This window comes from Entelurus aequoreus, linkage group LG11 (genome assembly GCF_033978785.1).
Source record: "Entelurus aequoreus isolate RoL-2023_Sb linkage group LG11, RoL_Eaeq_v1.1, whole genome shotgun sequence".
In the NCBI taxonomy this organism is placed as follows: Eukaryota; Metazoa; Chordata; class Actinopteri; order Syngnathiformes; family Syngnathidae; genus Entelurus; species Entelurus aequoreus.
Genome location: NC_084741.1, coordinates 50,260,677 through 50,279,712, shown reverse-complemented (window position 1 = coordinate 50,279,712; position 19,036 = coordinate 50,260,677). Strand labels below are relative to the sequence as shown.

General features: G+C 37.6%; 1 protein-coding gene across 3 annotated transcripts in view; it reads left to right on the top strand.

Annotated features, from left to right (window-relative positions):
* Positions 1-19,036, top strand: part of LOC133660203 (CUB and sushi domain-containing protein 3-like) — a 616,484-nt gene that overhangs the window by 531,943 nt on the left and 65,505 nt on the right. For all 3 annotated transcript variants that reach the window (XM_062063483.1, XM_062063482.1, XM_062063484.1), the window contains exon 60: positions 10,885-11,058. In XM_062063483.1, coding sequence (XP_061919467.1) covers positions 10,885-11,058 — 174 coding nt within the window. The remainder of the gene's footprint in view (positions 1-10,884; positions 11,059-19,036) is intronic.

Genomic DNA, 19,036 nt, shown 5'->3' with positions numbered 1-19,036 from the left:
GGAGTTCATCCGATCTTTACCGCAGCTGTGTCCCAGTGTATGCATGACTAAAAACGTGAAAGATTCCTTCAGAAGGGATGCATACTCAGGGAGACACAATTACATTTCCATATTCATTGTTACACACATGCAGGAGTTGCATGAGTTCCACGAGGGTGATTGTGTCTTACTGGAGCCCTGGCTCGAATTTGAGCGTAAACTGCAACAAAAACATCGTCTATCCACAGTGCAAAGCTGCTTCTAAGATACAAATCCTCACCACCATGGCGGAAATTGAACTAAGTTTCTTTCAAGTATCATTATTACTGGAGGACTCGAGGAAAAATAATGGCTAAACATGCTACATACACACCAGCGACCACAGCGACAAAAGAAGCTAATTGCTAATGCTTCAATGTAAAGTAATCCCTATCTTGGGACTGCCTGTTGTCGTATAGTTTGTGACTCTTCTGACTGTTTAAGTCGTTGTTGTTCGAGAGACTAAACAGGGAAGGATTGTTTTAAAAAGCCCACCACCCACAAGTCGAAACTATCAAAGTGACACTTACTTGAAATATTTGAATTATTCATGAGCTCTGTACTCTGGTATGTAGAGGATGTTGGGTGCACCGATGTTACCCAAGGCAATTGTACACAAATAATGTGTATGTTTGTGTCCATGCAAGTGTAACTCTGGAATAGTGCATGAAGTTCCAAACCTCCAAGCCCTATACTTTGACATCTCGCACAGCAGCTCTTCGCCCCCATCATCGTCAGCTTGATGGAGGGGGGGTGCAGAGTGCAACCATAGGCTGTTTTACTTAGAAACTTTAGTTGCAGTTGAGCTGCATGGTGTAACACCAAAAAAATGTTGAATTGTTTTGTTTTGTGTAAATGCTTAATCTTCAAAATTAAAGTGTTTACAAAGTACAAAGAAGAAGAACCATGAAAAAACATTCTGAATTTATTTAGATAATCTTATTTATCTCACCGTATGAAATACAATTTACTTCACTAATTATTATTTATTTATTTTTATTGTTATTACTTATGGAGTATATTGGGAATAAATTGAGAACAGGAAGTGAACAAAAGTTTTAGCAACTGCTACCTTAAGGAAAAGGTGTAGGATTAAATAAGCTCCGCTTCTTCCTACTCTTTTTCGGACATGTTGAATAGAGAAACTGGAAATTGTGATGTACCATATTGTATGCATGCATGTTCGAAATAAACACAAACTCAACTCAACTCAACTTCCTAAGTGATTAAATGTTTAAACATTGGTGGTCAAGGTTTGATGTCTGTTTTTTTTGGTTTTTTTAACTCACCGTGCTGGTTTCTAAGGGAGACTGCAAACACTCCTTCACCCACAACTTTTTTAGATGTTTGGGGTTCTTTGATGTAGTGTGTTGTGTCGCATTAAAGTTGCATGGAAACTTATTTCTCATGCATTTTTCAGCAGACAATTAATTGCGTGAAGGTTTCACTATGTAAAGGCAACCTTCTTCATTGCACAGATGCTCACACACCACCGTGCACGCATGCAGCCACACGGGAGCGTTTAATTGCCCAGCTGTCTCCCTCGTGCACACACAGACACTAAAGCGAGAAACACCTTTGCGTCGGCTTCGACCACGGCTGCTGCTAGAACGCTGTCAGCTCCTACTGACCTGTATGCATTAGTCAGCCAGCCAGAGGATCCCTTTGCCTCACTCCACTGCTCTCACTTCTGCAGCAGCACTTATTTCTCTCATGGGGCAAATGAATAAAAGACAGACTAGAGAGAGGAGTCTGATTACTAAATGGGTGCTTTATATTAATTTAGACATTTCTCCAATTCACGGATCATTAGGAAGGAACGCAGATACATTTTTTAAAAATCCCTGTCAACTGCTTCCTCCACTTCCTCAGTCTCTCTCAAAAGGCGTTTTAGGACGAAGCATCAAGCATTTTTTCTTCTTGGTGACTGTCTGACTGAATGAGAAGATGTCAGTTTTCTCCATCAGCCAGCCCTACCGGGTGCTTGTCTTTTGTTTTGATCGATTCAGGTTTCAGTTCAGGCTGGACTTGATGTTTGCAACCGACATAACTCCGAGCATCTGTTATCTTTTCGGTGTGTTTTGGATGCTATTCTGCTGGGTTATGAGACAGTTTTCCAGAGAGGGTGGGAGAATGCGTATAAATACAAAAAAGTGGCCTTGGAAAAAGAAAATGAAAATGCTACGCTACGAGCAGAAGTGAACAGCCTCAGACAGCAAACTTCTGACATCGAAAATACAATGCAATGTAGGAGTATGCGGAACAATGTCATCATTCACGGAGTTCCTGAGGAAACGTGGGAAACTTACCACAAAACGGAGGAGTTGGTCCAAATTTTTTTAACATCCCAGCTCAAGATGGAGGGCGCAACAGCGAGGAACATCGGCTTTGGACGTGATCATCGTATTGGGAAAAAAACGACATTCTGGTGGAGAGAAGGTATTGTTGCACAGTTTGTTGACCCAAAGAGTAAATCCATGGTAATGGAGCGTGGAAAAGAACTCAAGGGAATGACCTTCTCCATCAGTGACCAGTTTCCAGCCGAGATACTCAAGAGAAGACGGATGTTGTATCCAATAATGAATGAGGCTAAAAAGAACAACAAACGAACCCGTCTAATTGTGGATAAACTCTACATTTAAGGTACTCTTTATAGAAATGCCAGAATTACATACTTGTTGAGTGGCGGTGTTGATAAAATCCAAACGGACTGAAAAGAACATTGCAACCGCACCAAAACAATGGCGCGAGATGATGACGTCATGCATACACAGGTAGTCATGGAAACGTTTAACACCGCCAGAAACCTCAAAGTTATTTCAGGTACATTTTTCTTCATTTAGGTCCAAAATGTTTTGGGGGGGATGTATTATTGGCCTGGTTCTGTTTTTCTTTTTTATACCACTACTTGATTGATTGGTTATATTTGTTTAGTTTAGTTTTGTTATCTCTTAGTTCTTTTTCTCTCTTCTACTGTTCTACTTTTTAGCTTTCTCCTTTTCTTATGATTTTGTTTCCATTATCTTTTTTTTCTCTCTCTAATGTATTTTACTTTCTTTAAGCATGTTTGTTTTGCTAATTAAATTATTAAATTGTGTGGTAAAGAGCAATGGGAGGGGGGAGGTAGGGGGATAGACAAGAAAAAATAACCCAGTTAAATTATACATTGAGAGGACACATTTACTGAATGTTATGTTTGATAATTTTTGTCACATAAGGAAGAAAACCAGTTAACACAAACATAAGATATTGCAATGACTAGAAAATGTTTGAGAATTATATCTTGGAATGTAAAAGGTGCAAATGAACAGGTAAATAAATTATGATAAATGGGTTGTACTTGTATAGCGCTTTTCTACCTTCAAGGTACTCAAAGCGCTTTGACAGTATTTCCACATTCACCCATTCACACACACATTCACACACTGATGGCGGGAGCTGCCATGCAAGGCGCTAACCAGCAGCCATCAGAGGCAAAGGGTGAAGTGTCTTGCCCAAGGACACAACGGACATGACTAGGATGGTAGAAGGTGGGGATTGAACCCCAGTAACCAGCAACCCTCCGATTGCTGGCACGGCCACTCTACCAACTTCGCCACGCCGTCCCAAACAAAGAAAAATTCTGAAGCATCTAAACAACCTTTCTACTGATATTGCTTTTCTACAGGAAACCCATTTGAAAATTGAACATTTAAAATATCTGAAAAAAGGATGGGTTGGTGAGATAGTTGGTGTTGGACTGTCCTCCAAAAGATCTGGTGTTGCTATAATGTTTAACAAAAAGATTAACTATATTATAAATAGTGTATTTTTAGATCCAGAGGGTAGATATATGATTATTAACTGCCATATAGATAATAACAATATCACATTGGTAAACTTATATGCACCCAATGATGATATACCTTCTTTCTTTGGTGACATGGAGCTCAAATTGGCAGATTATGTTGATTCTGATATTATTATGGGTGGAGATCTAAATTTAACAATAAATCCAAATATTGATAAAACTGGTAAGATTGTTAAACCCAAGAAATCCGTTTTTTCTCTTATGAAATTAATGCAAACTCTTAACCTAATAGATATTTGGAGAAGCTTAAATCCATATGAGAAGGATTTCACTTTCTATTCAAACAGACATCAGTCTTTTTCAAGAATTGATATGTTCTTTGTTCCCAAGGCAATTGTAGGAAACGTGCAGGCTAAAATTCACCCAATAATTATTTCTGATCATAGTCCAATTCAAATCGACGTAAGCTTTCCTCCTGTCGCTTTCCAATTCAAACAATGGAAAATTAATATTTCCTTATTAGATAGTGAAGCACGGTGGCAGAGGGGTTAGTGCGTCTGCCTCACAATACGAAGGTCCTGAGTAGTCGTGAGTTCAATCCTGGCCTCGGGATCTTTCTGTGTGGAGTTTGCATGTTCTCCCCGTGACTGCGTGGGTTCCCTCCGGGTACTCCGGCTTCCTCCCACCTCCAAAGACATGCACCTGGGGATAGGTTGATTGGCAACACTAAAAAAAAAATTGGCCCTAGTGTGTGAATGTGAGTATGAATGTTGTCTGTCTATCTGTGTTGGCCCTGCGATGAGGTGGCGACTTGTCCAGGGTGTACCCCGCCTTCCGCCCGGTTGTAGCTGAGATAGGCTCCAGCGCCCCCCGCGACCCCAAAGGGAATAAGCGGTAGAAAATGGATGGATGGATAGATAGTGAAGAAAATAAATTACAAATTAAAGAATTTATTTCAGATTTTATTAAAAATAACCAGGATTCTGTCTCTGACATCTCCACAATATGGGAAGCACTTAAATGTTGTGTAAGAGGAGAACTTATTAGGTTTGCAAGCTTTAAGAATAAAAAACAACGTGCTGAAGAAAATGAAATATTGAATGGAATCAAACAATTGCAGGACACATTGTCCAAACAGTATCATCAGGAAACATGGATCAAACTATCGATGTATTGTGACGATATAATTCTCTACCTGTCACATGTTAACTCCTCTCTTCACTATATCAATAATGTCATCACTGAATATGGCTGTTAATCAGGGTATAAAGTCAATTGGGACAAATGTGAAATATTACCACTTAATAAACACTGCAAGAAATCACAGGTTCAGAACTCCAAAATTAAATGGTAAAAGGCAGAAATCATATATCTAGGACTACATATTACACCAAACCTTTATGCAAGTAGAGATCTAAATCTTAAACATTTAAAAAATAAGATAGAATCCAAAATGGAACGCTGGTCACGTCTGACTCAATTTAAGATATTGAATAGATTGTATTTTACATCTTCTCAGCTGTTTAAAATTGGTGTAGTAGATAGCAAGTTATGTATGAACTCTTGTTCATTTATTGTGGGAATGTCAGAGAATAAAAGAGTTATGGTTGAAAATAACAAAATAAGCAACCACATTCCTTAATATAAACTTCCCAATGACACTGCAAACTTGTATTCTTGGGGATCTACATCAATTTAGTAACGTGTCATCAAAGAGTAAAAATTATTTTATTTCAATATGCATAATAACAAAAAGGGTAATATTTAAAAAAATGGATAGATGTTGATAGTCCAACTCATACTGACTGGTACACACAAGCTATGGAGATGATATCAGTAGAACAAACTGCATTTAGTTTAGATAATAATGAGTCATATATTGGATTATGGGATCCATTATTTAATTTTGTTTCAACTATTAAATGAACCAAAATATGACTTATTATATCTTTGTGGAAAATATTGGACACAGTGTGTTGTAGAGCTTATGAGATGTGATGCAAGTGTAAGCCACTGTGACACTGTTGTTCATTTCTAATTTGTATTATTTTTTATTAATGTTTTTAATGATAATATCAATGAGGGATTTTTAATTTTTAATCACTGCTATTTTGAGGTTGTTATTAATGCTGATGCTGTTGTTGATAATGTTCATTTTTTTTTCACTACATTTGGATTGTTCCGTGTCATGTGTGTGTGTCCTAAGTTGCTCTCAATTGCTCTGTTTATTGTAGTTCTTGGTGTTGCTGGGACGGGTTTGGTTTTGGAATTGTATTGTGGTATTGTTGTGTATTGTTTTGTTGATTGATTAATAAATTCATAATAAAAAATAAATTAAAAAAACTGAAAAAGATAAAGAGATTCACTAGTGCATAATTTTGCACTTAATGTGAGCTTGTCAGTAGTCATGCTTTTGTGTGTAGCACACACACACACACACATTGCAGCTGACACATTGTAAGCCTTACACGGCAAGGATTCACTTTGAATCCCTTGTTTGGCGCGTTCAACTAAGAGGCACTAATACCGCTTAGAACTATTCAGGAACATGGGAACACTCTTTGCTTTCCTGCCGGCCTCAGGCGAGTTTATTTTTTTTACATTTACATTTCTGATGGATTTCAGATAGGATTTTAGAATGTCTGGCTTAAGGTCGACTCACTGATCCAAAGTGTATTGCTTGTTCAACCCTGGTTACCCCTAGGGCTCAAAACAGGCATTACATGTGTTCTTTATTTGATATAATTGTTCAGTTTGAAGGTTAGGGGTCCCACATTTTTGCCAGGGAGTTTTTTTATGTTTAAATAAAATTGTATTTGATTGCAACATTGTGAGAATAAGATCGAAACATAAAGTATACACACGTTCTGTTAAGAACTCTTTTGGCCCCATTGACTCCCATTACAACTGAGATTCTCAACAGACTATAATCCATGTATATTACCATCCGCTTTCCATGGAAAACCAAATTAAATCTTACTATTGCCGATTTAAAAACAAGAAAATATTATTGTGGTGTAATTGTGCCCCTAAACACCAGATGGCTCCAGAAAAAAAAAAGAGCATAATCTTCAGAGCTTTGATGAGCTGAATTAGTTAAACTGCCAATAAATCGCTGAAATGGAATAAAAATGATCTTGAGCAGTTACATTTAACATGGCAGATATATTTTAAAGACTTGTGTGAAGTCAATAAACAACTGCTTTCTCTCATTCTAGCTCAGTATGCACTGTAAAAATAATATTTGTATACTTGTCTACTGTATCCAAATCAATGATGTTATAAATGATTGACGTATTCAAGACTTGAAATATTGCAGTCTGCAACCTATTTTTAGAAAGCTTGCATAATATGCATTTTCCATTATACATTTACAGTAATTATTTTGGACAAAAAGGTCATAAAGCATACAAAAAATAAAATAAATTAAAAAATGTATATACATAAACGTTATATTAATAGATAGAATTGAAGTTGTTACAAGGTTTTAGCAATGAGATTAAAAAAAATACATTTATTGCTGAGTTACAACACTTTTATGAGCAGATCCCTTTTCGATCCTAAGAGAAAGTGTGTATAGTCAATCTTAAGATTGCAGAAGGTTTAAATCAACAGCGTAACAACCAACCCCTTACAAAAAAGTACCACACCTTAAAGTGATGGGTGCACATTGCTATGGCAACAAGGCAACAACAATGGCCTTGTTGAACAAAGGAGCAATGTGGTGATATAATCATAAACGGTAGCCTATACAATATCCTAAGTCTCAGAAAACTCCTCTAAATGTAATTGCATGCCCTTATTTTTGAAAGGATGCCTAAAGAAGCAGTCACAATGTGTGATAAAGCTGGAGAGTGTTAAGTCAGCGATCCAATTACATTGGACATCACACACCGTTGCCCCCATTTTCTTGGTGTTATTCTCAAATTCAGAATATTCCCATATACAAAAGTGTGACAGCCTTTAAAAGGACACTCTCTGGAAAATGTGTATTTAATTAAAATCCCCACCTTTTTTCCCCTTCTATGTTTTGTGCATCCCTTCCATCTGTCTCTTCCTCTCACGATGCCACAGGAATACCATCGGGAATTACACATAGTTCTTATCCAGATCAACGTCCTAGTTTACTGCTTCCAGCTGGGCATTTCAGAGACGCAGTTCAAAGTGGAGAGACCTTTTTTTCGCTCGTCCTCCAGAGCAAGGCCATGGAAATCCCACACTCAAGGGAGGCTTTGCTTATTCATTAGCATGAAAGAGAAGCAATTGCAAGGGGACATGTTTTGAATACACAATCAGGGGAACATGGACTTGCTAAACAAAATAATTTGCAGTAATAACTACAGATATATCTGTATTCATTTAGTCTTTGACAACCTTTCAAGCATATTACACAGTTGAGAAAACCCTATGGATTAAGTTAAAGTTCATGTGCATGTAAAGGCAGATGTCCCAATACCTCTGACAATGGAGTGTATAATGCTCTATACTGCTGCAACATGTCCAGATGGAAATGTTTAGAGAGCTGCTGCCAAAGTAGAACAAAAGGTGGGTGCCACCTTGGAAAAGAAAATTGGAATATTCCGCAGTGGCATGTTCTACATTTACTGTTGTTATCTGTAGAGGCTGAAATGATGAAATTTAACTTTCTGAGGCTGAAAAAAAGTCCATTATCTGCCCATCATTTACGCTATAAACAACCCAAATGGGATTGCAGTTTTTTACCAGATTAGATTTGAATGGAGAGAGAGCACTTGATTTGATTTGATAGACACAGATTTAATTGAAAGGGTCCACGGGGCTACATCTTCATATTTAAAATATCTGTTAAATTGTCACAAAATATGTCGTTGCATTGCCAAAAAATTAAACCTTATCCGTGGGACCCTTCAGATAAGTGAATTTGAAAATTGACTACATTTGTCAGCCATTTGTAAGATTGCGTGTTGGATTGTATGTGCGTTTCTGTATGTGTGAAAGATGATTAGAAGAGTGAGCGGGGCATCGGGGAATGAGTATATAGGCGGTGGTGTAATGGCCTCATACAAGTGCTCTAATTTATTCACATCTATAAAATCTATCTCCCATTGCGGTCTCCACAGATCTACTTCCAAGTGTTCCGGGCAAACAGAATCAAGTCTGATTGTACATGCATTTATTACTTTTGTCTTGTTAATAGCGTAGTTCACTCCTATTCCTGATATTCATATTCTGCATACATAAAATATTATGGGATTTCCAGCTTGCAATTGTCTCTCGGCTAAATGTCATAGTTTGAACTCAGAAAACAAGCCATGTCGAAGAGATGTGACGTTCGCGAACAAACTGTGTCTTTTAAACAGCTCTTTTATGCGAACGATGAGAATTGATTTGCAGTTGCGTTCGTTTTGGCGCAGTTTCTTTATCTTGCAGATACAGCGTCACCCGACTGGCAATTGGACTAAGAAATAAGTCGGCGTCAAGGGAAACTTAGCAGCATTTGGATTACATTTTTGAAAAATTGTTTTCATTTATTTATTTTCTATTTATGTATTTAAAAAAAATATATATTTGTACTTCTTTTTTTCTTTGGATTCACTTTTATTGTTCATTGTTATGAAGTAGTTCAAGCATACACACACTAGGTAAGGTATTATATTTTGTATTCACATTTTTATTATGCCCTAGTTTTTTTTTTAGTTTTATTCATATTTTTTGTATACGTTTATACATTTTACTCTTGCTTATTATTTGTATTTTTTTGGTATTGTTAAAATACTCTCGTGATAAAAAGTGTTTTAGGTAAGGGAAAGTTCAAGATAGTGATGTCACTATCAAAGAATGGGGATATGGCACCACCCATGGAATGATTACAATGAAAGTAAATAAAAAATAAAATTATTGCCAATACAACAGAACAATTGAAAAATATTTCTACAAATTTAAATTATTCTTATCATTATCTTGTTACTGCTACCACTAATTGTTCCCTTGATAAGAAACAACAAGCCAGTCTTTTGAACGGCTCTTTGAAAAGGAACGGCTCCTAAATCCCTTCCCTACCGTTTAGGTGCAATGCCTTATGAAAATGTTCCACCAAACTACCACCAGGTTTAAGATAGCTTTACAATTTGCAAGCTAACATTATCATGCATAATTAAGTTCACTGTGCATTCTAGTGTAGCAATGTGCAGGCGTTCACTCAACCCAGAAATAATTTAATATTCTAGCAATGACTAGCAATAACATTCCAATGATATATAATGTATATGAGCAATGAAAATGACAATCATGCAAGCATACTACTGAGTAAACATAGCACAGCCACTATTTTAGGTTATGCACTGTGTTTATAAACACATGACCTAACATATATACCGGTAGTAGGCCACACGTCCTAGATTGGCAATTTACACTCGCCAAAGTCTCTCATTTGGCCTTGCAAACATCACCCAAATAATGAAACCATACAATTTCATAGAAAATTGCTGAGTGCTGGATATCTCAAAGAGTAATGATGCCTGCTCTCTGATCAAGGAGACCATTGTTCAAATCACAGTCAGGCTGAATGGTAACATGTGTCATTGTTTTATTATTATTATTTAGGCGTACTGGCCCTTACTCTCTCTGCTGGGAAAAAGTATGGCATTTTCACAAATGTAAGGAGTGCGGTAGGCTATTCTCTGTAAAGTCACAAAATCATTTTAATGATCTCCAAGAGTTGGAGAAAAATGGCTTTTTTTATTTGGCTGCAACAATAGGATGCAGACGGAATTATTATGTAGTAATTTGCGGTTTTCTTATACTTTCATGTGAAAAGGTATACTGTATAACCACATCGTCTATTTAGCCTTTCTCTTGTTTTCCTCCTAACCACAAATGTCACTTTAAAAAAAAGCAATTCGCACCAGCAGACTGTAGAAATGTACTGTAGACTTTGCACTGCTCCTATACCAGCAATATTGGATTGAACTCTTTAACAGCCTTTTATCCTATCTTTTCCTAATTGACCTCTTGAAGACTCCGTTTTTGTGATTTTTGCAATACGAGGTATATTTTGAGTGTTAAAACCCAGACTGTGCCGTTATGTTTCCCCTCAGTGGTGACATGTCCAACACCTCCATCCATCCCCAACGGCCTCTTGGCGGGCTCTGTGTGGGAGTGGGGCACCAGTGTGAGTTACAGCTGTCTGTCGGGCTACGAACTGTCCTTCCCTGCTGTGCTCACCTGCGCAGGGAACGGCACGTGGAATGGAGACCTGCCTCAGTGCTTGCGTGAGTAATGACCTGTTAACTGCATGACGTGTGTTTAGTATCAAGTCTCACTTTCTGTCTTGTAGCCTGCTGTTTTCAGACCGAGAATGTTTTTGTCACTTGCTGCATTTCAACTTTAAGTAAACAGAACAGGCAAAATAGGCAAGTAGCTCATTGGAAACAGATGGTGTTAGTGACCGTCATATCGATATGTTCAATTCGCACGCTGTGCCACCCTTGATAAGTTGTGTATAAACAAGCAATGTGGAATCATGGTGCATGGAAATATTGTTCAATCTATTTGTGAAAAAGGCTCTATATATTTTGATTATTCGCATTGTCAAGAAAATCATCTCCTCTCTGAAAAGTTTCATGATGAAATATTTCACCCAACAAATGCATCTCCTATTCCGCTATCCCGAATCATTTTGAAGTTAAATGTAAACACAACACATATTTTTAAGACGGTTTAGAAATTCTGCAAGTCAAACTTTATATGCAGTAGTTTTCATCCGTCTTGTGAGAGTTAAGACTCGTTCTATTGCTTTTTGCTGCTTACTGCTTTAACTTATCCCAACTTAATGAAATCAATGAAAGCCATGAATAACACATGCATTTTTAATATGGGTCTCTTTGCAGAAGCAATAAATTATTGGCTAAATAAAGCAAGACAATACCGGTACTGTAAAGAAGGAGTTAAGGATAATGTATAAAAATGCATTCTTTGTCATTGCAAAGACAGACAAAAATATTGAAAATAAGAAATTGCAATAGTACCTTTTCCCCTAAAATGTAACATGGCAGTTACTCTAGCTCAGTCCTTCTCAAATAGTGGGGCGGGCCCCCCTGGTGGGGCGCGGTGCGATGCCGGGGGTGCACTTGTGACGTCGGGGAACATGCTTTTTTTGCCGTACCCGAATATTATGAAGCATGTTTGTAGCACTTGGCTTCCCTGTATTTCCTTTAATATTATTAAGCTTAAAATGTTATGCAGAGGTATAGTTATAACAATTTTATAGACAAATTATACTATTTATAGTCACAGTGGCAAATGGGGTGGGGGGCATGAAATATTTTCTTCTTCCTAGTGGGGGCGTAATAGAAAATATTTGAGAAGCACTGCTTTAGCCCATCACCATGTTTCCATAATTAATACAATATGAGAGCAATGCACCTTCTGTTTATTGATTGGTAAACTTTGGGTTTATTTTAACTTGTACTTCTGCCAAATCTCTCAATGTCATTTAGTTGTGAAATTACTTTTAGGAATACACAAGGTTTAGTTGTCACACCTGTTACTCTGTGACTTGCTCACCATCAAAACATATCTCATGAGTTAATACTTCAATAAATTCAAGCTGTAAATGTGTATCCCCCGCATTTGCCAACTCATTGTAACAAAGAGGTAATAAACAATCAAAGACACTTCGACTACTTACCCCATCACGGATATGGTTGTCACACACACTATGGGCCTGATTTACTAAAGGTTTGCATGTACTAAAACACATGCGAATCTGATAGCACACACAAAGCTGATCTACTAAACGTGTGCAAAGTAGAATGTCTGTTAAGTGAGCAGAATAAGGCGTGCAATCTATTTTGCCTTTCTGTCTTCATTAATATGCAAAGTGTATGCTAATCTTCAAAAGGCCACAACACTGGGAAGAGAAGATGCAAATATAATTATTCAGCACGCGCAATGTGATTTATCAACACTTTACACCGTTTTGCGAGCAATACTAAGTGTTTTAATTAACACGTGTCAGAAGGACGTGCTCCTCTATCTAAAGTTGCACACACGGCTGCACAGACGGACGATGGACAGACGAGAATCCTCCATACTACGTGTGTGTGTCAACATATTTGGACAGTCAGAAATAAAAACTATTAGACTTATCGTCTATTCAGCGAAAATCCTTTTTATAATTGGATAGCTGCTTGAGGACTTAAGGGGCTGATTAAAACAAATTCAACTGGTCGTTTTGGTGTCATTTAATATTTTTTAATGGAGCTTGTTTTTTTCCTCATAGAATATACAGTATATTAATAAAATATTGCTTATATGAAAATAACATATTGAAGTATGCATTTTTTGGATATTGAGCCAAAGTAAGTGCAGCCTCTCTCCAATGAGCTGTAAAAAAAACAAACAAAAAAAAAACATTTTTAATGTAGATGCACTGCACGACTGCTTCTAAAATGCCCACAAAAGTAATAAATGTCTCCTGCATGTTTGAAAACAAACATAGCAAAACACCTCAGGTAGGAGCGTGTTAACATGACTATGCAGTATATAAGACTTTCTCCATGCTGAAGCTCCGTATAGTACACGCGAAATCCTCATAAGGCAGTCTGCACCACTTTTCAATTGCATATGCAGTCTTAGTAAATCGCAAGCAACACACTCACTGATTGTACACACTGTTTTCTTGATTTCACACGCTGTTTAGTGTGTGGTAATTGGATCTTAGTACAAAACCAGTGAAGTTGGCACGTTCTGTAAATTGTAAATAAAAAACAGAATAGAATGATTAGCAAATTTGTTTCAACCTATATTCTATTGAATAGACTGCAAAGACAAGATACTTAACGTTCAAACTGGTAAACGTTGTTATTTTTTGCAAATATTAGCTCATTTGGAATTTAATGCCTGCAACATGTTTCAAAAAAGCTGGCACAAGTGGCAAAAAAGACTGAGAAAGTTGAGGAATGCTCATCAAACACTTATTTGGAAAATCCCACAGGTGGAAAGGGCTATTTGGGAACAGGTAGGTGCCATGATTGGGTATAAAAGCAGCTTCATTGAAATGCTCAGTCATTCACAAACAAGGATGGGGCGAGGGTTACCACTTTGAAGACAAATGCGTGAGCAAATTGTCGAACAGTTTAAGAACAACATTTCTCAACGAGCTATTGCAAGGAATTTAGGGATTTCACCATCTATGGTTCCTAATATAATCAAAAGGTTCAGACAATTTGGAGAAATAACTTCACGCAAGCGGCAAAACCAACATTAAATGCCCGTGACCTTCGATCCTTCAGGCAGTACTGCATCAAAAAGCAACATCAGTGTGTAAAGGATATCACCACATGGGCTCAGGAACACTTCAGAAAGCCACTGTCAGTAACTACAGTTTGTCGCTACATCTGTAAGTGAAAGTTAAAACTCTACTATGCAAAGCAAAAGGCATTTATCAACAACACCCAGAAACACAGCCAGCTTTGCTGGGCCCGAGCTCATCTAGGATGGACTGATGCAAAGTGGAAAAGTGTTCTGTGGTCTGACGAGTCCAAATTTCAAATTGTTTTTGGAAATTGTGGACGTCGTGTCCTCCGGATCAAAGAGGAAAAGAACCATCTGGACAAAGTTCTAAAGCCAGCATCTGTGATGGTATGGGGGTGTATTAGTGCCCAAGGCATGGGTAACTTACACATCTGTGAATGCACCAATAATGTTGAAAGGTACCTACAGGTTTTGGAGCAACATATGTTGCCATCCAAGCAACGTCTTTTTCATGAACGCCCCTGCTTATTTCAGCAATACAATGCCAAGCCACATTCTGCACGTCTTACAATAGTGTGGCTTTATAGTAAAAGAGTGCGGGTACTAGACTGGCCTGCCTTTAGTCCAGACGTGTCTCCCATTGAAAATGTGTGGTGCATTATGAAGCCTAAAATATGACAACGGAGACCCCGGATTGTTGAACAACTTAAGCTGTACATCAAGCAAGAATGGGAAATAATTCCACCTGAAAAGCTTCAAAAATGTATTGCCTCAGTTCCCAAACGTTTACTGAGTGTTGTTAGAGGAAAGACCATGTAACACAGTGGTAAAAAAAAAGCTCCTGTGCAGACTTTTTTGCAATGTATTGCCGCCATTAAATTCTAAGTTAATGATTATTTGCCAAAAAAAAATGTAGTTTCTCATTTCGAACATTACCTATTTTGTCTTTGCAGTGTATTCAATTGAATATAGGTTGAAAATGATTTGAAAATCATTTTGATATGTTTTTAGTTAGGATTTACACAACGTGGCAACTTCACTGGTTTTGGGTTTTGTAAATCAGGCCCTAAGTAGTTGGTTGTCACAATGGAATTTTGAAGGAAAACATGTTTTTAAAGAGGCAATAAGGCAGAACTAAAGTGTAATTGTATTGACAAGTTGATTAACACAATATAATACATTTTAACACAAAATAATAATAATAATAATAATACATTTTATTTATATAGCGCTTTTCTAAAAACTCAAAGGCACTTTACATAGTATAAAATCATAAAATCAGTACACACAGGACAGTTAAAAAGCAGTGGAGGCAGGACAAATTACACATAACATGGGACAAACATGAGAGGACATTACAAGACACAACATATGAATCATATATTAAAAGCAGTTTTGAAGAGGTGAGTTTTGAGATGTGATTTGAATGATGGAAGGTCTGTACAGTCACGGATGTGTTTGGGGAGAGAGTTCCAGAGGGAAAATGAGCAAAGAACATATGACCACGATTAGGCAAGCCTACCTTAGATGTGATATGTATGTATATATGAGCGTCTGTGACAACCAAACTCGATGAGAATGTGGTAAACCAAACCCATTTAGAATTTATTGCTACCATCAAGGCTAACAAGTGTGTAACAACTAGTTAGCTAGCTAACACCAATTCTAAGTTAAAGCTTTCCTTTCACACTATGTAAGTGTTAGTTATACATCCATTGTGTAAAGGCCCAAAAGAAAACTACTGAGAAGCTGAATATTTACAATTTCAAATTAATAACACAATAAGTCCTCTCACCTCAAGTTAAGCGTTTTTTATTCCAAAGAAGACTATGTAGGTGAGCTTTGATTCTAACACCGTAAATGTCCATACCACATTTCAAAAGACAGCACCCTGAGATGGTGAGGTATAACAAGCATGACAACCAACCCCTTCCTCCCTTATGTTCTACACAGTACGATACCATCTCAATATTTTGCCAACGACATCAATTGTACAGTGATACCCCAACTTAGGAGATCGCTTGTAACTCAAAGCACTCGTATCTCAAATCAACCTCGCCCATTGAAATTAAATGACATCAATTTAATAGGTGATTGGCCCTCCCAAAACACCACAATTTTAACATGTAACATAACTTTTTCAAAAGAAAACAAACTTTTAGATGGGAAATATTGTTTGAAAAATATTACAACAGAATGTACTACAAACAACTACAACAGTTTGATTAAACAATGTAATACTATTCCCTTAGCATTTACCTTGGGCAGCAGACTTGTGTTTTCTTCCTCGTAAATAGGAACTATGAAATCGTTAATGTTGCACATGGACGTCTTTGAGTGAAGGACTGGAGAAGTCAGAGTTAACAGCAAGCGATATGTATGTTAGTGTACCAAAAGTAATGCTTGATTGTCCGGTTTGAGGAGTCAAGGCTAGACAGAACAAACTGAAACACGTCAAACACAGCATCTGGAGCTTCTCCATATTTTCATAGATAAATGTCATTTTTTTGGACGTTTGTTTTGATTGATTGATTGAGACTTTTATTAGTAGGTTGCACAGTGAAGTACATATTCCGTACAATTGACCACTAAGTGGTAACACCCGAATAAGTTTTTCAACTTGTTTAAGTCGGGGTCCACTTAAATTGATTCATGACACAGATATATACTATCAGATATGTACTATCATCGTAATACAGTCATCACACAAGATAATCACATTGAATTATTTACATTATTTACAATCAGGGGGGAGGAGGGGTAGGATATGGACAGCAAGTAGTGGACATAGAGAGAGAGAGAGAGAGAGAGAGAGAGAGAGAGAGAGAGAGAGAGAGAGAGAGAGAGAGAGAGAGAGAGAGAGAGAGAGAGAGAGAGAGAGAGAGAGAGAGAGATCAGAAGGCATAAGAAAAAGTATCTGCATTTGATTGTTTACATTTGATTATTAGCAATCCGGGGAGGGTGTTAGTTTAGGGTTGTAGCTGCCTGGAGGTGAACTTTTATTGCGGTTTTGAAGGAGGATAGAGATGCCCTTTCTTTTATAACTGTTGGGAGCGCATTCCACATTGATGTGGCATAGAAAAAAAATTAGTTAAGACCTTTGTTAGTTCGGAATCTGGGTTTAACGTGGTTAGTGGAGCTCCCCCTGGTGTTGTGGTTATGGCGGTCATTTACGTTAAGGAAGTAGTTTGACATGTACTTCGGTATCAGGGAGGTGTAGCGGATTTTATAGACTAGGCTCAGTGCAAGTTGTTTAACTCTGTCCTCCACCTTGAGCCAGCCCACTTTAGAGAAGTGGGTAGGAGTGAGGTGGGATATGGGGTGGAGGTCTAGAAGTAACCTGTCTAGCTTGTTCTGGGATGTTTGGAGTTTAGATTTGAGGGTTTTGGAGGTGCTAGGGTACCAGGAGGTGCATGCGTAATCGAAAAAGGGTTGAACGAGAGTTCCCGCCAGAATCCTCATGGTGCTTTTGTTGACCAGAGAGGAGATTCTTTAGAGAAATCTCGTTCGTCGGTTAACCTTTTTGATTACCTTGGTTGCCATTTTATCACAGGAAAGGTTAGCCTCCAGAATGGAACCTAGGTAGGTGTGTCTGAAAGACGGCTCGTATCTCGTAAGTTGGGGTACCACTTTAACGATACAGTGATCTGGGAAATGATATCCTGCGATACATTGTGATATAATGTTTAACTGAAACAGGGAGAACTTCTCAGGCACCGTTATTGAAAGTAAGGCCAGTGCATTGGAAAAACTTCCTGATGTGCTCCCTGGATATTTTGCATTTAAAACATTGGGATTCGATCCAACTACAGACAAAAGTTCAAAGATTGGTTATTCTTCCGGGTGCTGTTTTAAAAGTTTCAGGATTTAAACTAGGGATTGCATGCTGTCCTTTTTGTTACGACTGTAGAATTTGCACCAATGCAGAGGTCATCTCTGCTAATAAATGTGACTTATTAGGCAGTCTTAACGCTGGACTGCAATTAATTGTGCATCCAAAAACAACACTGTGGATTGCTGACTCAAGGTAAGAGGTTATAAAATGGTGATAAAAGGAAATGGTTTGCACTATATTTTGGAATCATAATGTCTCATAAAAACATGTGTGAGATCACTTGGCCCATTTAAAACTAATTATATTTAACTGCAAACTCTTGGCACCGTGACAAAACCTGTTTGTGCATGATGCTGCCTGTTGCCTCTGGTTTGAGACCTAACTGAGAACCTACCATTGATACATTTTGTGTGTTGTGTACACTTACCAATCAGCACTTTTAGATTATTGGATGAGTCAAATCAAAAGGACAATTTTGGAAAGAAATGCAATATCAAAAGTTGAAAAAATTGCATCTGTATTAGAGATGTCTGATAATATCGGCCTGCCGATATCACGTCCGATAAATGATTTAAAATGTTATCGGTATTGGTGTTTTTATTATCGGTATCGTTTTTTTGTTTTTTTTTTGTTTTTTTTGTTTTTTTTATTAAATCAAAATTAAAAACACAAGATACACTTACAATTAGTGCACCAACCCAAAAAACCTCCCTCCCCCATTTACACTCATTCACACAAAAGGGTTGTTTCTTTCTGTTTTTAATATTCTGGTTCTTGCATTATATATCAATATAGATCAATACAGTCTGCAAGGGATACAGTCCGTAAGCACACATGATTATGAGTGCTGCTGGTCCACTAATAGTACTAACCTTTACCAGTTAATTTTACTAATTTTCATTAATTACTAGTTTCTGTGTAACTGTTTCTAGTAATTAATGAAAATTAGTAATTTTTTTCATTAATTACTAGTTTCTGTGTAACTGTTTTTATATTGGGCAGCACGGTGGCAGAGGGGTTAGTGCGTCTGCCTCACAATACGAAGGTCCTGAGTAGTCGTGAGTTCAATCCCGGCCTCTGGATCTTTCTGTGTGGAGTTTGCATGTTCTCCCCGTGACTGCGTGGGTTCCCTCCGGGTACTCCGGCTTCCTCCCACC